This window comes from Poecilia reticulata, linkage group LG3 (genome assembly GCF_000633615.1).
Source record: "Poecilia reticulata strain Guanapo linkage group LG3, Guppy_female_1.0+MT, whole genome shotgun sequence".
NCBI classification, from domain to species: domain Eukaryota; kingdom Metazoa; phylum Chordata; class Actinopteri; order Cyprinodontiformes; family Poeciliidae; genus Poecilia; species Poecilia reticulata.
In genome coordinates, this window is record NC_024333.1 from 23,455,973 (window position 1) to 23,471,881 (window position 15,909).

Genomic DNA, 15,909 nt, shown 5'->3' on the forward strand with positions numbered 1-15,909 from the left:
TTGGGTTTACTCACTTTTTCTGTGCTTCGTTATATAATTTAGTGTTATGTAATATACTCTTTTTCATATGCAGAAATATTTGACTATTTTTTGACTAACTCAAATGCATAAATGTTAGGCCACATACTGTTTTCCAGCTGGATGATTGCGGGTTTGGATAACTGCAACATCTTGAAGTGTTCTTGGATGACATGCTGATTCCCTCTGTTTTTCATACAGCACTCACTTTTATTGTCCCCATTACACTCATTCACTGCTTAATTTCTATGTTATAATTCACTTTTGACAAAAAGCATTGACTGACGAATTGCAGTGTAATTTACTGTATTACAGTTTTAAAATGCATTAGTGTAATCCTTTAGCAGTTCCAATGTAAAATGTCAGTGGATGACAACATACAGGTGCATCTCAGTAAATAAGAATATTATAAAAAAAAATATTTCTTAGAGCTACTCTTAAATCTTTCAGGTTTCCAGTTGGAATAATAAATGACGACAGAGTAACAGACAGGACACAAAAAACAGTCTTGGTTCCATGTCCAAGTGTCTAAAGAAATGAAAAGAAATGGGAAAAATATTGACATCAGTTGGTTGAGTTTGTGGCAAAATCAATACAATTGTAGATTAAAGGCCTTAATACTTATTTCTTTAAAGTGATTATTGATCGCAGCTCAAAATCATGTCTCATTTCAACTCATGAGTTTTATGTATTGCTAGATGACTACTTTTTTAATGATATTCCAATGTAGGCAATATAGGAAGGTTAGATTCTGGCACGAAGTACAGATAAGGTGCAGAACTGGACTCTGTCAACATGCTATGGAGAACTGTAATTTATTCAGAAGCAGGAAGCACAACAATATGCATAAAATGTCTTGACACGTGTTAGCATTTCATCCTTTGAAATTTTACTTGTCCTCTTGGGTTTTCAGACTTAATGTGAGCAAGCACAGTGGTGCCAAGGTCTGTCTAAATATAACTGCACATGACAACACGTTGGAACAGTAGATACCCTTTTACTTTGAAGAATTTCAATTACTGTCAGCGTCCTCCGTACATGCATGTGTGTGTGTGTGTGATATAAAAATAATACTGACATGACTTTCAGTTGTTAATGTATGTTTATATGCACTGTCTTTGTCTGGGGTTTTCCTGTAAACTGTCATCTAAACACTTAAAAACTCCTGTCTTCTCTCGATAAGTGGCTATGTAATGTGGACAGAAAAGTTTCAATACTTTGACTCAAGGTGGGATAGATTTTGTCCATAAAGAAATGCAGGAGAAGGAGCAATTTTTTCACATTTTATTGTGCTGTGACAACAAACCTCAGTGTATTTTATTGGGATTTTCACATTTAGGGAGTGAAATCTTTCCCCGTTCTGCTCCGGAAAACATCTAGTACAGTATGGTCAGATATTCATTCATTAGAGATTCTCAGTTGCTCTCTGGAGCTTGACCGAGCCTTTTTAGGACCTGAATATGTTTTGGTCCAAATGATTCCTGTAAGTTCAGAGTCATCGTCCTGTTGGAATTTGAACCTCCACCCCAATATCAAGGGTTTAGTTTAATTCATCTTCCCATCAAGTCTAGTTAGCTTCCCTAATTAGGTATTGCTAGAGTGCTGAAGAAAATCCTCCCCACAGCATGATGCAGCCACCGTCGTATTAGATTGTGGGGATAGTGTGTTTTGTGTGTGCTCTGAATGGTTCTGATTAATTCTGTCCTTGCCCAGCCTGTCACGTTTGGTGGATTGCTATGTCTTGGTGGCTTGTAGTTTTTTCATACTCTTTCTAATATTTAGTGAATTATTGAAAAATGCTCTGTGAATGGATGTTCAAACTTTGGATATTTTTTGTCATTTCTTTTACTCTGCCTGAAAATTCTGAACAACTTTGTACATGTTAAGTTGTGCTATTTCTTTCATCTAGTTTCACATAGTTTCAGTTTTAATTTCCAATATTTTGGCTTACATTAATCATGATTTATCATCAGTTTTGGCCTTTTCAGTTCTGACCTAATTTTTTTATTAAGATTTATTTTTGTTGTATGTCCTTCCTGTCCTGGTCCATCTTTTCTCATGTTTATGTTCTTCGATGGATAACATGCCACAACAAGCATTTTCTGCTCTGTTTACAAGACGAGAATAAAAGCTCTTCTATCTCCCAACCTCTGAGCTTGAATTGGGTCCTCATCCCTCAGCCACACTGCTCAGTGACAGTGTGATTCTGTACAGCAGCAATTCAATGGAAACCCCTGAGTTATTTACTTCAGCACACCATGAATGAACTAAAAAAATCAATACACATCAGCTGCACAACAAGGAGGTGGAAAAAAAAATGCAATTGCAATCTTCATCCTTGCTCTGAAGATTGCAAGGATTTAGTAGAGATATATTTATTACTTAATTATTATTTATACTTATTTATGTGGCCTGGCTCCTCAGTTTTTATTTTAAATTATGGTTGCTCCTAATATTAATTTTCAACAATACTGTTTATGGTCTAGTTGAGCCTGTGAGCCAGAACTGTACAGTCTGTTTGGTACACATAATTTATAAATCTTGATTCAATTAACAAGCCAGCAGAGAAGGAAATTTATTTTCTGATGCTCAGACAATAGCATTTTCGTATTGTAATTAACAGTTAACCCTGAGTTTTATTTTATGGTCCAAACCCAAATAGATTCCTTGTCCACCAACATTGAATTATAGGATGCAAATAGGGATTTAGAAGACAAACCAAGTAAGCCTATGGATTGTTTTTCCACATTTAGACTGTGTACATACATACAGTGTTTGCTTTCACTAGACCAGTGAGCATCAGGAAAATAAATAAGGGGAAAACAATTAAGCAGCTGTCAACAGTTTATCCACCGAATGTTAATCAGTGTTTGCCAGTAAAAGAGTTTGTGTGTGCATGACTGTATTTTCATATATTAAATGTTTACTCTTTGTAAAGACAATGTGACATTTAAACAATATCTGCAACAAGAACTTACAATATGAATGTCAGAAGTACTCAATGCAGGACATTCTGGTTCAACTTGCACAACAGAACTTTCCAATATCTTTACAAATAAAAAGCTTGAGGTGCAGATGTGTGACTTACACCTCTAGCAAGTCACACATCTGATCCATTCACAAAACAGCTGTATCTATACAATCGTTGGTTGTAAACCCAGGCAAGCAATGAACAAAAAAGAAAACATATAATCTACCCTTCAGTGTGTGCATTAGAGATTGTTCTACATGCATTAGGTTCTGTAAGTGGACACATGATTTTAGTAATCTTCATGTGTTCCTTTTTGTCTTTCTAAATCAAGGTTTTACTGGGACTTGACCATGCTGCTGCTAATGGTTGGCAACCTCATCATCATCCCCGTGGGCATCACCTTCTTCAAAGACGAGCACACCCCACCCTGGATCGTTTTCAACGTGGTCTCAGATACATTCTTCCTCATGGACCTGGTCCTCAATTTCAGGACAGGCATAGTCAAAGAAGACAACACAGAGATCATCCTGGATCCCCAGCAGATCAAAATCAAGTACTTACGGAGCTGGTTTGTGGTAGATTTCATATCCTCCATCCCCGTGGACTACATTTTTCTAATAGTGGAGACCCGCATTGACTCGGATTTCTACAAGACAGCGCGTGCTTTGCGGATTGTACGCTTTACAAAGATCCTCAGCTTGCTACGACTCCTGCGACTGTCTCGACTCATTCGTTACATCCACCAGTGGGAAGAGGTAAGAAAGTTCACCTCTAGATGTTAAAACTGCAGTAGGACATTTTTATAAAATATGTTTTTTGTATATTTGTTAAAGCTGTTACTATGAGATGATAGTGTGTTATGAGACATATAATTTGTAAAAATATTGAGCTCCTCTACCTCCTCCCTGTGGTCCTAAGACCATCTGCAGAAACACACTGCTCCTGGTCAGAAACAACCAATCAGAGCCAGGAGAAAGGTCTTAGCACTGACAGTCATGCTCGTGTACGTGCTGCAGCTGTACTAATAGCGGAGAAACAACTTACCTTACGACATGTTTATTCATCGTCATTGATGGGCATGCTAACTAGCCTGAGCATTCACGCTTGTTCCGTTGTGGGGAACTAGCTGTTGCGCAGCAGAGAAGGAGGGTGAGGGTGTGAGCAGCACATATAACCAATCAGAGTGCTGACTCTGATTGGTTGTTTCTGACCGAGCAATATATTTCTGCAGATGGCGGTAGGAAGGCAAAGATGCTTGATTTTTCACAGATTATGTGTCTCATAGCATACTGTCAGGGAATAATGACAGTTTTAACAAATGTGTAAAAAGTATCTTTTTATAAACTGCAGCTATACGCTTTTTGATTAATTAATTATTGCCCTGCTTTCTTTGGGTTTCTCGGACTGTAAAAGCTTAGGCTAATTACAGTGAGAAACATTACTACAACTACGATTTGACAAAGGCAGTCAAGATTATGTTTTACTTCCTAAATTTAATTACAATCTACATAGTATTCATATCTTGGGGTGCTACTGCAGGCACTTCTGCTGTGTACCTTCTCCATCTTCCCCCCAGGAGGGAAATATGGATAGAAGCTGTTTCTGATTGCATGCCCCCTTGAAAGGGGTGAAGAGACTCTTTTGCTATAAGTGAGTTACCAATAAGTTGATGAAGCTGGGATGTTGATTAGCATTTTACCTCCATGTGGCCATCCAGAGAGCAGTGGGACCACAGACCCCAGAGAGGCAGTGCTGCAGTACAAGCATGATTATAATTGCAGAAATAATTAGAAAAGTTCCCATTGCTCTCTTTGGATGGATTGTTGTTTAATCTCCTGGGTAAAGGGTGCAAAGCAATGTGTCAGAATCCCAGCTTGAAGTCAACAACAATTCACTGAATTACATGATTTTATTTGACATTAAAGGAACTTTTGAAACAGTACAAAGTAATGTTAGGTGTTATTGGAATTAAACCATTTTAAGGTGGAGAACTCAGTAAAGTCGGGTGGCATCTTGCATATGTTGTGAAACCATGCGCCGTGGGAAATGTGATAATTTGTCTTGCTTTTTTTGTAATTTCAAAATCAAAGTGGTAAGTTAAGACTTTAGGTTTAGTGTCTAAGGATTAGTTCTGGATAATCGCAGTGCAAAAGCCTAATACAGAAGGTATTTTAGCAGCTCTGCAACTGGCCCTGCATTATTTATCCTGCACAAAGCACTATTTTTAGTAACAAATTACATTGTGTATCTTCAAGCAAAGAATAAATTTATCACATGATTTCTTCGATCTATTTCAGCAGAGAAATTAATGAAATTACCACCTGTCTCTATTTATATTGATTTTTGTGCTTGAAATTATTTCCAATAACGGTTTAGAACAAATCTTCAATTAGATTAGTGAAATGACTTTATTTTTTTCATTGAAAAAAGAGAAAAAAGATGAAGTAATGTGAAATAGCATTTTATTTGAAAACCTACAATTTCTATGTAAAGAAATTGACAAATTTAAAACAAAACAAAAAAGTAAAAACCATGCTTTTTAAAACCCCTTAGCCTGCAACGGTATGCCTGCTTGCCGTTTTTCCATTGTATTTTCCGGGGTTGAGGGTTATGGGGTTTCAGCAAATTGTTTTGACGGGGATTTTTTTGTACCACTTTAGAAAAGCTCATGTTTCCTCACAGCAACCACTTTATTTTTCCCAAACAAAAATTTTAACTTGCATCTTTTTATGGCAGTTGAATCTATTTTGTTTGTATTAATATTGATAAAATATTTTGTTATTGGTGACAACTGTTTATTATTATTATTATTATTATTATTATTATTATTATTATTATTATTATTATTATTATTATTATTATTATTAATATTATTATTGTTGTGTGTTTACTCAAAAACATTGAACTCGTACTCTTACGGTGTGAGATGCTATCAATGAGGACAGAAATTGTGAGAATAAATCAAGTGCCGTCGATCATAATAAACTTTTATCTTAGCAAAATTAGCCATCAAGGTACCAAAGCAGTGAAAGGAACAGAGGGAATTAGTAAAAGGAGGGCAAAGGGAAAGAATACATAAAGACCAAGAAAAGCTTCCAAAGCCTATAGCCTGTGCTTTTGTTTGAAGGTAATTCATTACCTCTCAGGAGAAATGTTTTGTTTTAGAAACAAGGCTAAAAGGACGCGAGAAGACAAAGGTGAATAATTCATGTTCACACCATAAAAATACAAGGACATTATAGGACATTGACTGTGCTGCCATGTTCACCTGCAGTCACACAATAAGGTGAAGGGGCATGTATGTGTGTGTGGGGGGGAGGGGAGCGTGCTCCATGTGTGTTGTGTGTATAAGGATTCTGATGAATGCTGGTTAGGCAGTCATAGTGAAAGGTTGTCCTTGTCTCAGCACCATAACACTCCACATGCAACCTTACCGAAATGTCATCTGTCACTGCTGAATAGATTATCGCCAACATCACACAACCTGCCTGACTTTTTTACTTTTCCTGTTAATGCTGCAGACATACACTCATCCGGGATCCAGATAAGATGGTCCGATTTCATTTACAGCAAAGATTGTGTGCAGTACCATTCAAGAGTATTCATACCCTTAACATAACCTTTTCACATTATGTGAAAAAGTGACAAATTTGAAACAAAATGAAAAAGTAAAAACCATGCTTTTTAAAACCCCTTAAAATATAACAATTTGTCATATGGCAACCAGAAGCCCTTCTGCCTTTTTAAGATATATGTGATAGATACTAATAGTCCTGCATAATTGCGGGGTATGTGTGTGTGTGTAAAGGACCTATATTTTATTTGCTCTTCAAACTAACTTATTTAAGCAAAATTGATATTCTAATTTATGAAATGTACCTGTAATCAATGCATTAGTTTCTGACATATTTTGGTAAAAAAGTGTTCCAGTCCTGTTTAGGCCAATCATTTTTGGCTTCACATCCTCACTCAGAGACAAATTGTGCCAGTAGGACCTGCAGCGTGCTGCTCTGACGCGTCATAAATCTGCTCCATAATCCCTTGGGGACAGTTAGCTAACTCACACACGTAGCACTCGGTCACAGACCCAGTACAAGCAAAATAACATTTCCAGGAGATAAAAGGGTGTTGATTCCCTGTGACGTCTCCATAAAAATTAAAAAAAAAAATAAAAAATTTAATTTCCAGTACAGACTAATAATTTGTGATCTTCTGCAAAGTTGACTTTCAATACATTGACTCTTCACATACGTATGCATACATGATGCGTTGTGTTTCTTTGCAGGTTTTAGTTGGCTGTGTTGACACTGGCGCTGTAATTGCACGTCCTCTGAATATGCTGCACTGTAGCCAAGAGGCTCAGACATGTTGGCACACAACCACCAGCTGATGAAGTGTCCTTCGACCTGAATGTTGATCCCTAAACTGCTCCCTTGAGTCTTCTCAGAAAAGAGCAGTGGGGACTGCAGAGTTATATCTTCATATGAATCATCAGCACTGACGCTGCAGCTCAAATGAAGCTGGTGACGATCAGGATTCTACATTTAACAGAGGGCAGTTAGAAATCAAGACAAGTCTAAGATATTCAACAGGATCTTAGACTCTCTGAAGGATCTGAACCTTAGTATTCTTCAGGATTTTTGATCAATTAAAATAATTTTTAAAGCTGCAGTCCTTACAAATCAATCATCATCTTTACCTTTTTTAATCTGATCACCACTGACACAATCAGTAATTTTTTTTTTTTTTTTTGCGTAAGTAAAGTAACACCCTGATCCCCCGCCAGCTCGTGAAATCTTCTTACACGTCCTTTTCTATCACGGCCTCCATAAATTAGCAATGATGGCTGCTGTTCCCTTCCAAACTCTCAAGATGTGAGGGTTTTTTACACCCTGCGAACTGATAGAACGTTGTTTACAAACAGGGAGGTTTTAGTGGTTGTGGCTTCATGCCAGTGATAACACTGTCATGCATAATGGCGTTCAGCATGGTGTGCAGATATTATCAAGCTCGAGCACACAAACACACACACTCACACACGCACGCACGCATGCACGCACGCACGCACGCACGCACACACACACTAAACAGACTGCCATTACGCCTCTCCTCCGTCTCTCTCTTGTCAGCTTCGTCTTGTCACTCTTCATCGGGATAAAAACAAGACTGTGACCGGATATTCTCCTCATTGGTGTTGCTGACTTGGGTGAGATTAGTCATCTCGTTAAATCAGATTTAAGGCAGTCCACTAATGACTAAGCTCAGAGGGGTTTCCTTGCCCGAAGCCCACAGCACAAACGTTTCGACTGGCCAACTCAGTAAATGCTGCCTTAAGCAAGCTTTTAGAAAAGTTTGCGTGACAAGACAAAAGATGGAGGGAAGAAATGCCGATGGATATGAGAACAGTCAGATTCTAAAAGAGAAAAGCACCGCATGACAGCCTGTCTCATTACAGAACTTTGAGATCAAATGTACACTTCCTCCAATCCAAAATTGGACTGAATTGTTGTGATAAATATCACAAACAAAAAAATTATCAGAAGACGACCCTTTACTGAAAACCACTGAACACGTCCTTTGACATTTTTACTACATTTTGTCAGACACCAATAAAGGGGTCATTGTTTTTAACTGAGACTAAACCAATTGAAGTTTTCAGGTTAGTGAACAACCTGACAACAGTTGCTCACTACAGACCCAATCTTCTTGAGATTTACGCATTTTAAAATAAGAATGATCAAAATTGTCTCTTGTCTCTAGATGAGCAAAGGTAGTAGAGAGAAGATTGGCAACTTTAAATGGTTCTAAAGGTTCTTTAAAGTATAGATTTAGGGGAGTTGAATACATGTATCCACGTGCCAAGCTACTTTGATCCATGCTACTACGTAAAATCTCAATAAAATACAATACATTGTGTGTTGAGAGTTCAACATGACACAATGTGAAAAAGTAAAGCTATCAAAACTTTCCACAAGCTCTTTAGTTGACGATACAATGTTCAGTAAAATGTCTTCATGTGTTTAAAGGATAGCTTGTGCAGCACATCCCATTTGTCTTCATCAGCATAGTCATTATTGTTAGTTGAGATGTGTGGTGCTGCTCACCCAGGTGTCTTTGTGCTTCAGCTATGAAGAACCAAACAACACATTGAAATGCTGCTCTAAAAGTCCACTGTGTCCACAGAGAGAAATTGAAGAGCCTTTCGTTTCCACCCAGTAAATCCATACAAAAATATTTAAATAAGAAAAATCAGCTAATCAGCTCCCCACTCAGTGACCCGTTACCTTAGCCAAGGACTGGTCTTTCACAGATAAGCAAAACAGCAATAATAGACCTAATGGGCTATTATTGAGTTGACAATGAGGCTTTCCAGCTACAGTGACAGCTCCTCAACACTCTGAATGAGCTTTGTGTGAATACCCACAATGGACTTGCTTAAAAAAAACTATTACATCCCGATATGTAATCCAGCGCAAACCCATTGCTGCATCCCTGTTTGGAGTGGAGTCAGTGGGTTTTGTGATTTGAGCCCTCCAGGCCTGTTTAGACAGATGATGGAAGGGTGTTCCCTGTGGTCCATTCCCAGGCCTGCTTCTCATTCTCCACATGTGTCTGGTTCACAGTGACAGAATGCATGAGCGTGGCATTTACAAAGAGGTATTTACAGTTGGAAATCTAACCCCTGACTAAAGTCTGCTCCATGGATCCACCATTACACTGGATGTTTGAAATTAAAACTAAGGTATACATGAGTTTATGCTGTTTTTTGTCTTCTTCACTCTGAATGCTATGGAAATTTTTCAAAGAAATGATGAGGACTTTCCTAACTAACCATGTGAGCATTGCCTGACAAAAGTATAGGAAATGCAGCTAAATATAACATATTTTAATTTCTGTGATTATTCCTTTCGCAGACATTACACATGGAGAAGTTCTAATTCAGAAAGGTAGAATATTGCTTTAGAATGTTGAAATGTCAAAATAACAGATTGTAGTCTATTTGTGAAAGGTCTAACCTTTTGTTGAGTTTACCGTTGCCTCAAGGATTTTGTCAATTCTTGGAATTTTGTGTAATAAATCGATACAAAGAAGTGGAAGAAATCGAATTCATGGTTTTATTAAGGTTTTTACAATCAGAAATAGGAAAACTGTGCTATGCATTAGTATATCCTCACTGAGCCAATACTTTCTTTGCAGGTCTTTTAGTATATGACCACCAGTGTAGTGCTTTCAGGGAGCGATTGTACTTGCCCATCCATGGAAGGCATCTGTGAAAAATAAACTTATCACCACAAAACTAAATTGGGTTTAGGTCTGAGTTTTTTACTGAGTCATACAGTTTGACCTAAACCATTCCGTTGATGCTCTGACTGTATATTTGTTGTTATTCTGTTCAACCTACCTGAGCTGTGAATCCTTCCAGCTCCTCCATTGCCATAAACCTCTTTGCTTCAGTTTAGGCTGGCTGTCTTGTTGTGTTTAGTTTTGAGTCGTAGCACACTCTTTAGACGTTGGACTAAACGATGCTTTCTGGATTGACACTATTTGCAATTTAACTACTTCTAAGTTTCTTCACAACTTTATATTTGAACTACGTATTGTGTTTCTTGATCTGTATGATGCTGTTTGTTCACTAATTCTCTACATCAAACACAGAGGACGGAGAACAGATGATTTATACTTCAATTAAATTACACACAGATGGATTCTGGTATGGCTGCAGGTGGTTGCTCTGCATTTTGTGGACTGAATACAAATGCACTCCACACTTTTCAGTTACACAAAATCATACTGTTTCCACTTCACAATTAGGCATTATATATTGTGTCTTGCCAAAAGAAGATCATGAAACTGCAGTTCTTCATATATTTTTTTTCTCATTTGGCCAGCGGATGGTGCCAAGGTGGCAAGAGGCGATTTAATTTAAGGGTTTATAAAAATGAATTACTATACTATGATGAGGCACACTTGTGTTTCCTTTAGACTAATATTATCAAGACAACACATATTGATAGGACAATGATATAAAGACTGTGATAGTTAGCTGTTGTTGTGCAGTTATTTTTCTTTATATGTAAATGATCAACCAGAAACACAGAAACAGATGGAAATATCCATCCTTATGAACACATCTGTCATTTCAAGGTTGGATATGGCAAGAGTGAACTATTATGGAAGCCATTAACAAAGATTCTTTTTAACAATAAATTATTTTTGTTTAAATAAATGTCTCATTTTCATAAGAAAGTGTTTTTTATCTTGTTATAATTAGATTATTCCAAACATCTTTTTTTTCTTTTTTTTAAATACTAAAAACTTGCTTAATTTACTCAATATTTGTAACTATTATGAGCTCTAATACCAGAGCTCAATACATTCTGCATGCAGAATTAACTGAGATGAAAAGAAGAAGCTGAAAAGAAGAAAACATAGTCAGGAGTACAATGTGTTGTTGCCGTTTTGGATTTAATAAAAAGCATTGCTGGCTTGTAAGAAAAATACAAATATGTGTACCAGGCTCTACACTTCTGATAACTCAGGTACAAAGAAACAACATTTAAATACACAAAAATGTAGCTAAATTAAAGTCATAACAAAAAATAGCTATGCAAAATACAGTCAGACATAAGACGTTTTAAAATTTTGTGGTTTCAGAAAAAAGTAAAGAATTTTCTCTGTTCTGTCTTAAAACACCATCCTGATAATCATTTATCATCATTAGCAGAGCAGCCGACACCAGATGCCGTAGCATCCCATTATATTAAGTGTGTCTGGTCAGCCACCATCAGCACCACACGTGGCATATGCAGCTATTCTCTCACCTGGACCACAATCTTCTCAGTCCATCTGTTTGCGATGACTCAGCAGCCGCCTTCATCCACTGAATGCCTGCCTGAGCCTCAGTGCTGCTTCGTTAAGTCAGAGATTAGTTTCTCTTCCTCAGTATTAAATCATCTTTTTTTTGTCTTGTGAACATTTCTTCAGCAAGTTATTTAAATTGAAGGCTTGTACAAACATATCGCAACAGTAGAGATGTAGCAGCTAGGTGTATAAATTGGATTGGTATTTTTTTAATAAGCAAATTATTTTGCCAATCTCGATTGACTCAAGAACACAATAGCTGTTTTATTTGTCGTATCCTTACACAAAATTACATAGACAGCAAGTTACATAATCCCAGGTGTTTCATTAAAATTTGACAAAACCCCCCACGCATCCACACACCACAACCACAAAAAAACAGAATGAGCCAATCAAACAGCAGCAGAGCCTGTGACGATGCCTAAGCATTTCCTTTCACAAACTGCTGTGTTGTGTCAGTGGCCTCATCAATCAAAGCTTGCCTGTTTATGCTGGTGCTAATGTTGCCATGCTCGCCCTGTGTTCTTATCAATTAAAAGAAAGTAGTCAGCAATCCATCATCATCTATGTGCCGCCATGTTCTTTATTGCATTCTCATGAATACACAAACTGAATACAGATAGGTGTTGTTGCAGTTGTGTTCACACATAGGTTTTGCTTAGCTTTTCCATTTGCAGGTCTCTCATTCTTGAGCTTCAAAAAGTCAAACTTTTTTTTAAATTATTTTTATTTTACAAAACAAAGAGAGTGTGCCTGCTGGATAGGGCAGTATTAGAACTGATTACAGCTGTGAATAGAAACAGAGCTTTCACCTTCCTACACCGAGACATAGTCTGGGTTACACAGCAGAGATTTGCATAGCATTAACAGTCTCCGTTTCCATAGGCTTTATTCTTCACACAATGGCAAAATGGTAGAGATCTTTTGAGGGTACAGCTAAAATAGGAAGGTAGAAAGAGTTAATGTTGAACAGCAGTGAGTTATTTCACCTCTGCCTCCAGACATGTAGAAATATAATATATTTTAGAAAGGCTCTGACTCCTTATTGGTAATTATTGCCAGTATCTTGACAAGTTTGAGGGAAAACTGCACACCACAAAGAGGCAATCGCTGTAAGAAGCTCCTTTTAGGTTATAATAATGGTTTTGTCCTTTGAACTGATCCATGGAGGCCGTTTTTACAAGGGATGCAGTTTTGAAAATTTGAGCCAATTTTAATATGCAATATTAACCTATATTCACCAACATGTTATATATCTATACATGTTTTATTACCTTTCAACGCTTTGAAAGATAGACCACACAGCTGATTTCACCACTGCTTCTTTGCTTCAGTTAAGCACTCCACAATCCTGTCCTACATCATTTTCACTGTCACATGACCAAGCAAACACAACATGACCAACCTCTATTCCCTCTTCAGAAACAAATGGCAACAAAGATGGAAATAAATATTGGTTATTATTGTCAGCCTACTGTTATTTATCAGATCAAATCCAATATGATAAAAAATAACTAATATCAGCCAATACTGATGTTAGTGCCAATATATGTTGCAACCCTAATTTTTGCCCTTTTTGTTACTGTTGAATCAAGAACACTGACCTTTGCAGTTTTGGACTAGAGACTCATTGGTCTGAAGGTTCAATGTTGTTTCATTTTGTTCCATTTATGAATAATGGTTCTCACTGGAGTAAACTTTATGTTGTCAGAGAGTCTCGATGAAAGAGATTTCTTGATTCTCCAGATCTGACAACAATTATGCCTGTGTTTGGCTAATACAAGAAAACGTAGTATTTCAATTAATTTATAGTTTATGCTCACAAACTATAATAAAAATTGGTTTGAGGATCATAAAGTGTAACAAAAGAAAAAAAAACACCTTTGAAGAGGTGTAAAAGGTATTAAGAAGTAACAGACTAGTTTAAAACACATGTCCAACTTTAGCCCAAATCCATCTCACCAGAAGTTTTCATGTGGCCCTCTAGACTCAAGAAATACAACCTTTGAGGTAACAGCTGTGTGCTTAAATAATATTTTATCGAACAATTCAGTCATTTTTAACTGTATTCTGCTAAATTACATAAATTTGTAAAGATGTTCAAAGTTATTTAATTTAAAAAAATTCTGATCGAATGCAGACATATATTTATTAATATTTTAACAGCTTGGTAATGGGTAGATTTGTAAAGTTTCTGTCACAACCGACTGAGCTCCTTTAAGCTTCTGCTGGTCATTCATTCCTCATCGGTGGAGCTGGCCGCAATGGAGATCCATGCTGGTTTAATGGACAGAACTTTTATCACTTTTTCTTACTGACCCTCTAAAGTGCTTTTTATACTACAAGTCAGACTCTCATCCACACTCCCAAAAACACAAACACACATCTGTGGGGATATGTATAGGCGGATACACAGGAAGTGGGCATCAGACTAACAGTCTTCTTAAGACAACCGCTCTTCTCCTGAGCCATCCCACATGAGCTGTTTAAGTGAACTACTAAATGGTATGTAGTGGAACTTATATAGACAGCCATACATAAAATTGGAACATAATTTGAAAAATATGATGCCTAGTCATCGACAGACGCTCCAGCTTACAACAGACCTTTGCTTTCCTTTTTTTTTTTTCTATTTTCAAGCATCACCACCCCTAAAGAAACGACACATGGCTGAAATCCAGTGATCTGTTATGTTGTCACACACCTCAGCTCTATCCAACAGACAGTGTGTGTCTGTTAATGGTGAGAACTGATGTGTGCCAAATGTCTCCCTAAATTGTGACAGTCCTGTGTGCTTTGATTCAGTCCCACAGCCAGTTAGTCGCACAGACCATCTGTCCTCTCTAAGTTATATTATGAAGCTGTGAAACCGGCTTACCCTTTAATAAGTCAAACAAATTGGCAGTGTTACTACCTCACTTGGTGACTCAGAAGCATAGTTTGACTTTATTCCCACCCCTTTATTCCCTGGTGTGGTCCCTGCAGAAGTTAAACAGACACGGCCGGAAAGTATCTTGGTCATAGCTTGAAGCATTTTCTAAGAAGGTATAACAGCAAGATATGGAAAGGGAGCCAGAATTAATTCAGTAACAACAGAATCCATCCATTTGAAACATCTCTTTGAAACAGCTCTTAGCTCAAGTATTAGTTTATTCTTGAAAGATATATGAAAACAATGTAGGGCTGAAACAACTAATCGCTTTAATTGTGACGAACCAATTATTAAAATAATCCTCAACTAATTTAACTATCAATCAGTCATTAACTAGCGCATACAGACTGAGGAAATGGCTATTTTCTGAAATAATAACACACCCAGAGCAATAATTAAGCTAAAACTGTTCAAAAAATATACACGTTTTGCTTCTAWGAGGAAAAACGTTCTTTTTGTTAATATGTTCTACTCAGCACTCCTTTATAATCCTATATGTTTAGCTTTACCTAGTTCAAATTCGGTTAAACATATCATATTAAGAACATTTTGCTATCCAATTATTAATCAGTTAATCCAATAAGTTGTCAACAGATTAGCCCTTAACTATATTGATGCTAAAACAACAAAAGGTTGAGCCTTTCACATGTTGATATTAAGAGTATTTTTAGCTACACATGCATCCTTTCCTACAAGCGTGCACTAAAGGAAATCTATGTTATTTCATTTTAGGCAAGATATTGAACTTCTTATTTAAAAAGGGAATTAAATAATGTGTTCATTCACATTTTAAAATGTATTTCTAATACGTTTAAGTGGTTACATTTAAAAGCTGATTAATCAAATAAAAAATGGCCACATTAACCAAATAATGTTGCCTATTTTAACTAACGTAAATATTTCAAGTCCAGGAACAAAAATCAATACTTTTTTTGACTTAAAAAAAAAGGTGTTTTATCTAGGAGTAAAAGTTTATGTAACATTTTTGTCGTAGATTTAAAAACAGTGTGTGTTTTTTATGACTTCACAAATGAAAAATATATCCGACTCAGGAGAGGGGCACTTCATATTTTATTCATTTACCACTGAGGGAGTTTAACACTTTAATGTTATGGAATTCCATTAC

At 36.8% G+C, this 15,909-nt stretch overlaps 1 protein-coding gene across 1 annotated transcript in view; it reads left to right on the top strand.

Annotated features, from left to right (window-relative positions):
- Nucleotides 1–15,909, top strand: part of hcn4 (hyperpolarization activated cyclic nucleotide-gated potassium channel 4) — a 74,405-nt gene that overhangs the window by 18,756 nt on the left and 39,740 nt on the right. The window contains exon 3 of the mRNA XM_008405614.2: nt 3,321–3,744. Within this exon, the coding sequence (XP_008403836.1) occupies nt 3,321–3,744 (424 nt within the window). The remainder of the gene's footprint in view (nt 1–3,320; nt 3,745–15,909) is intronic.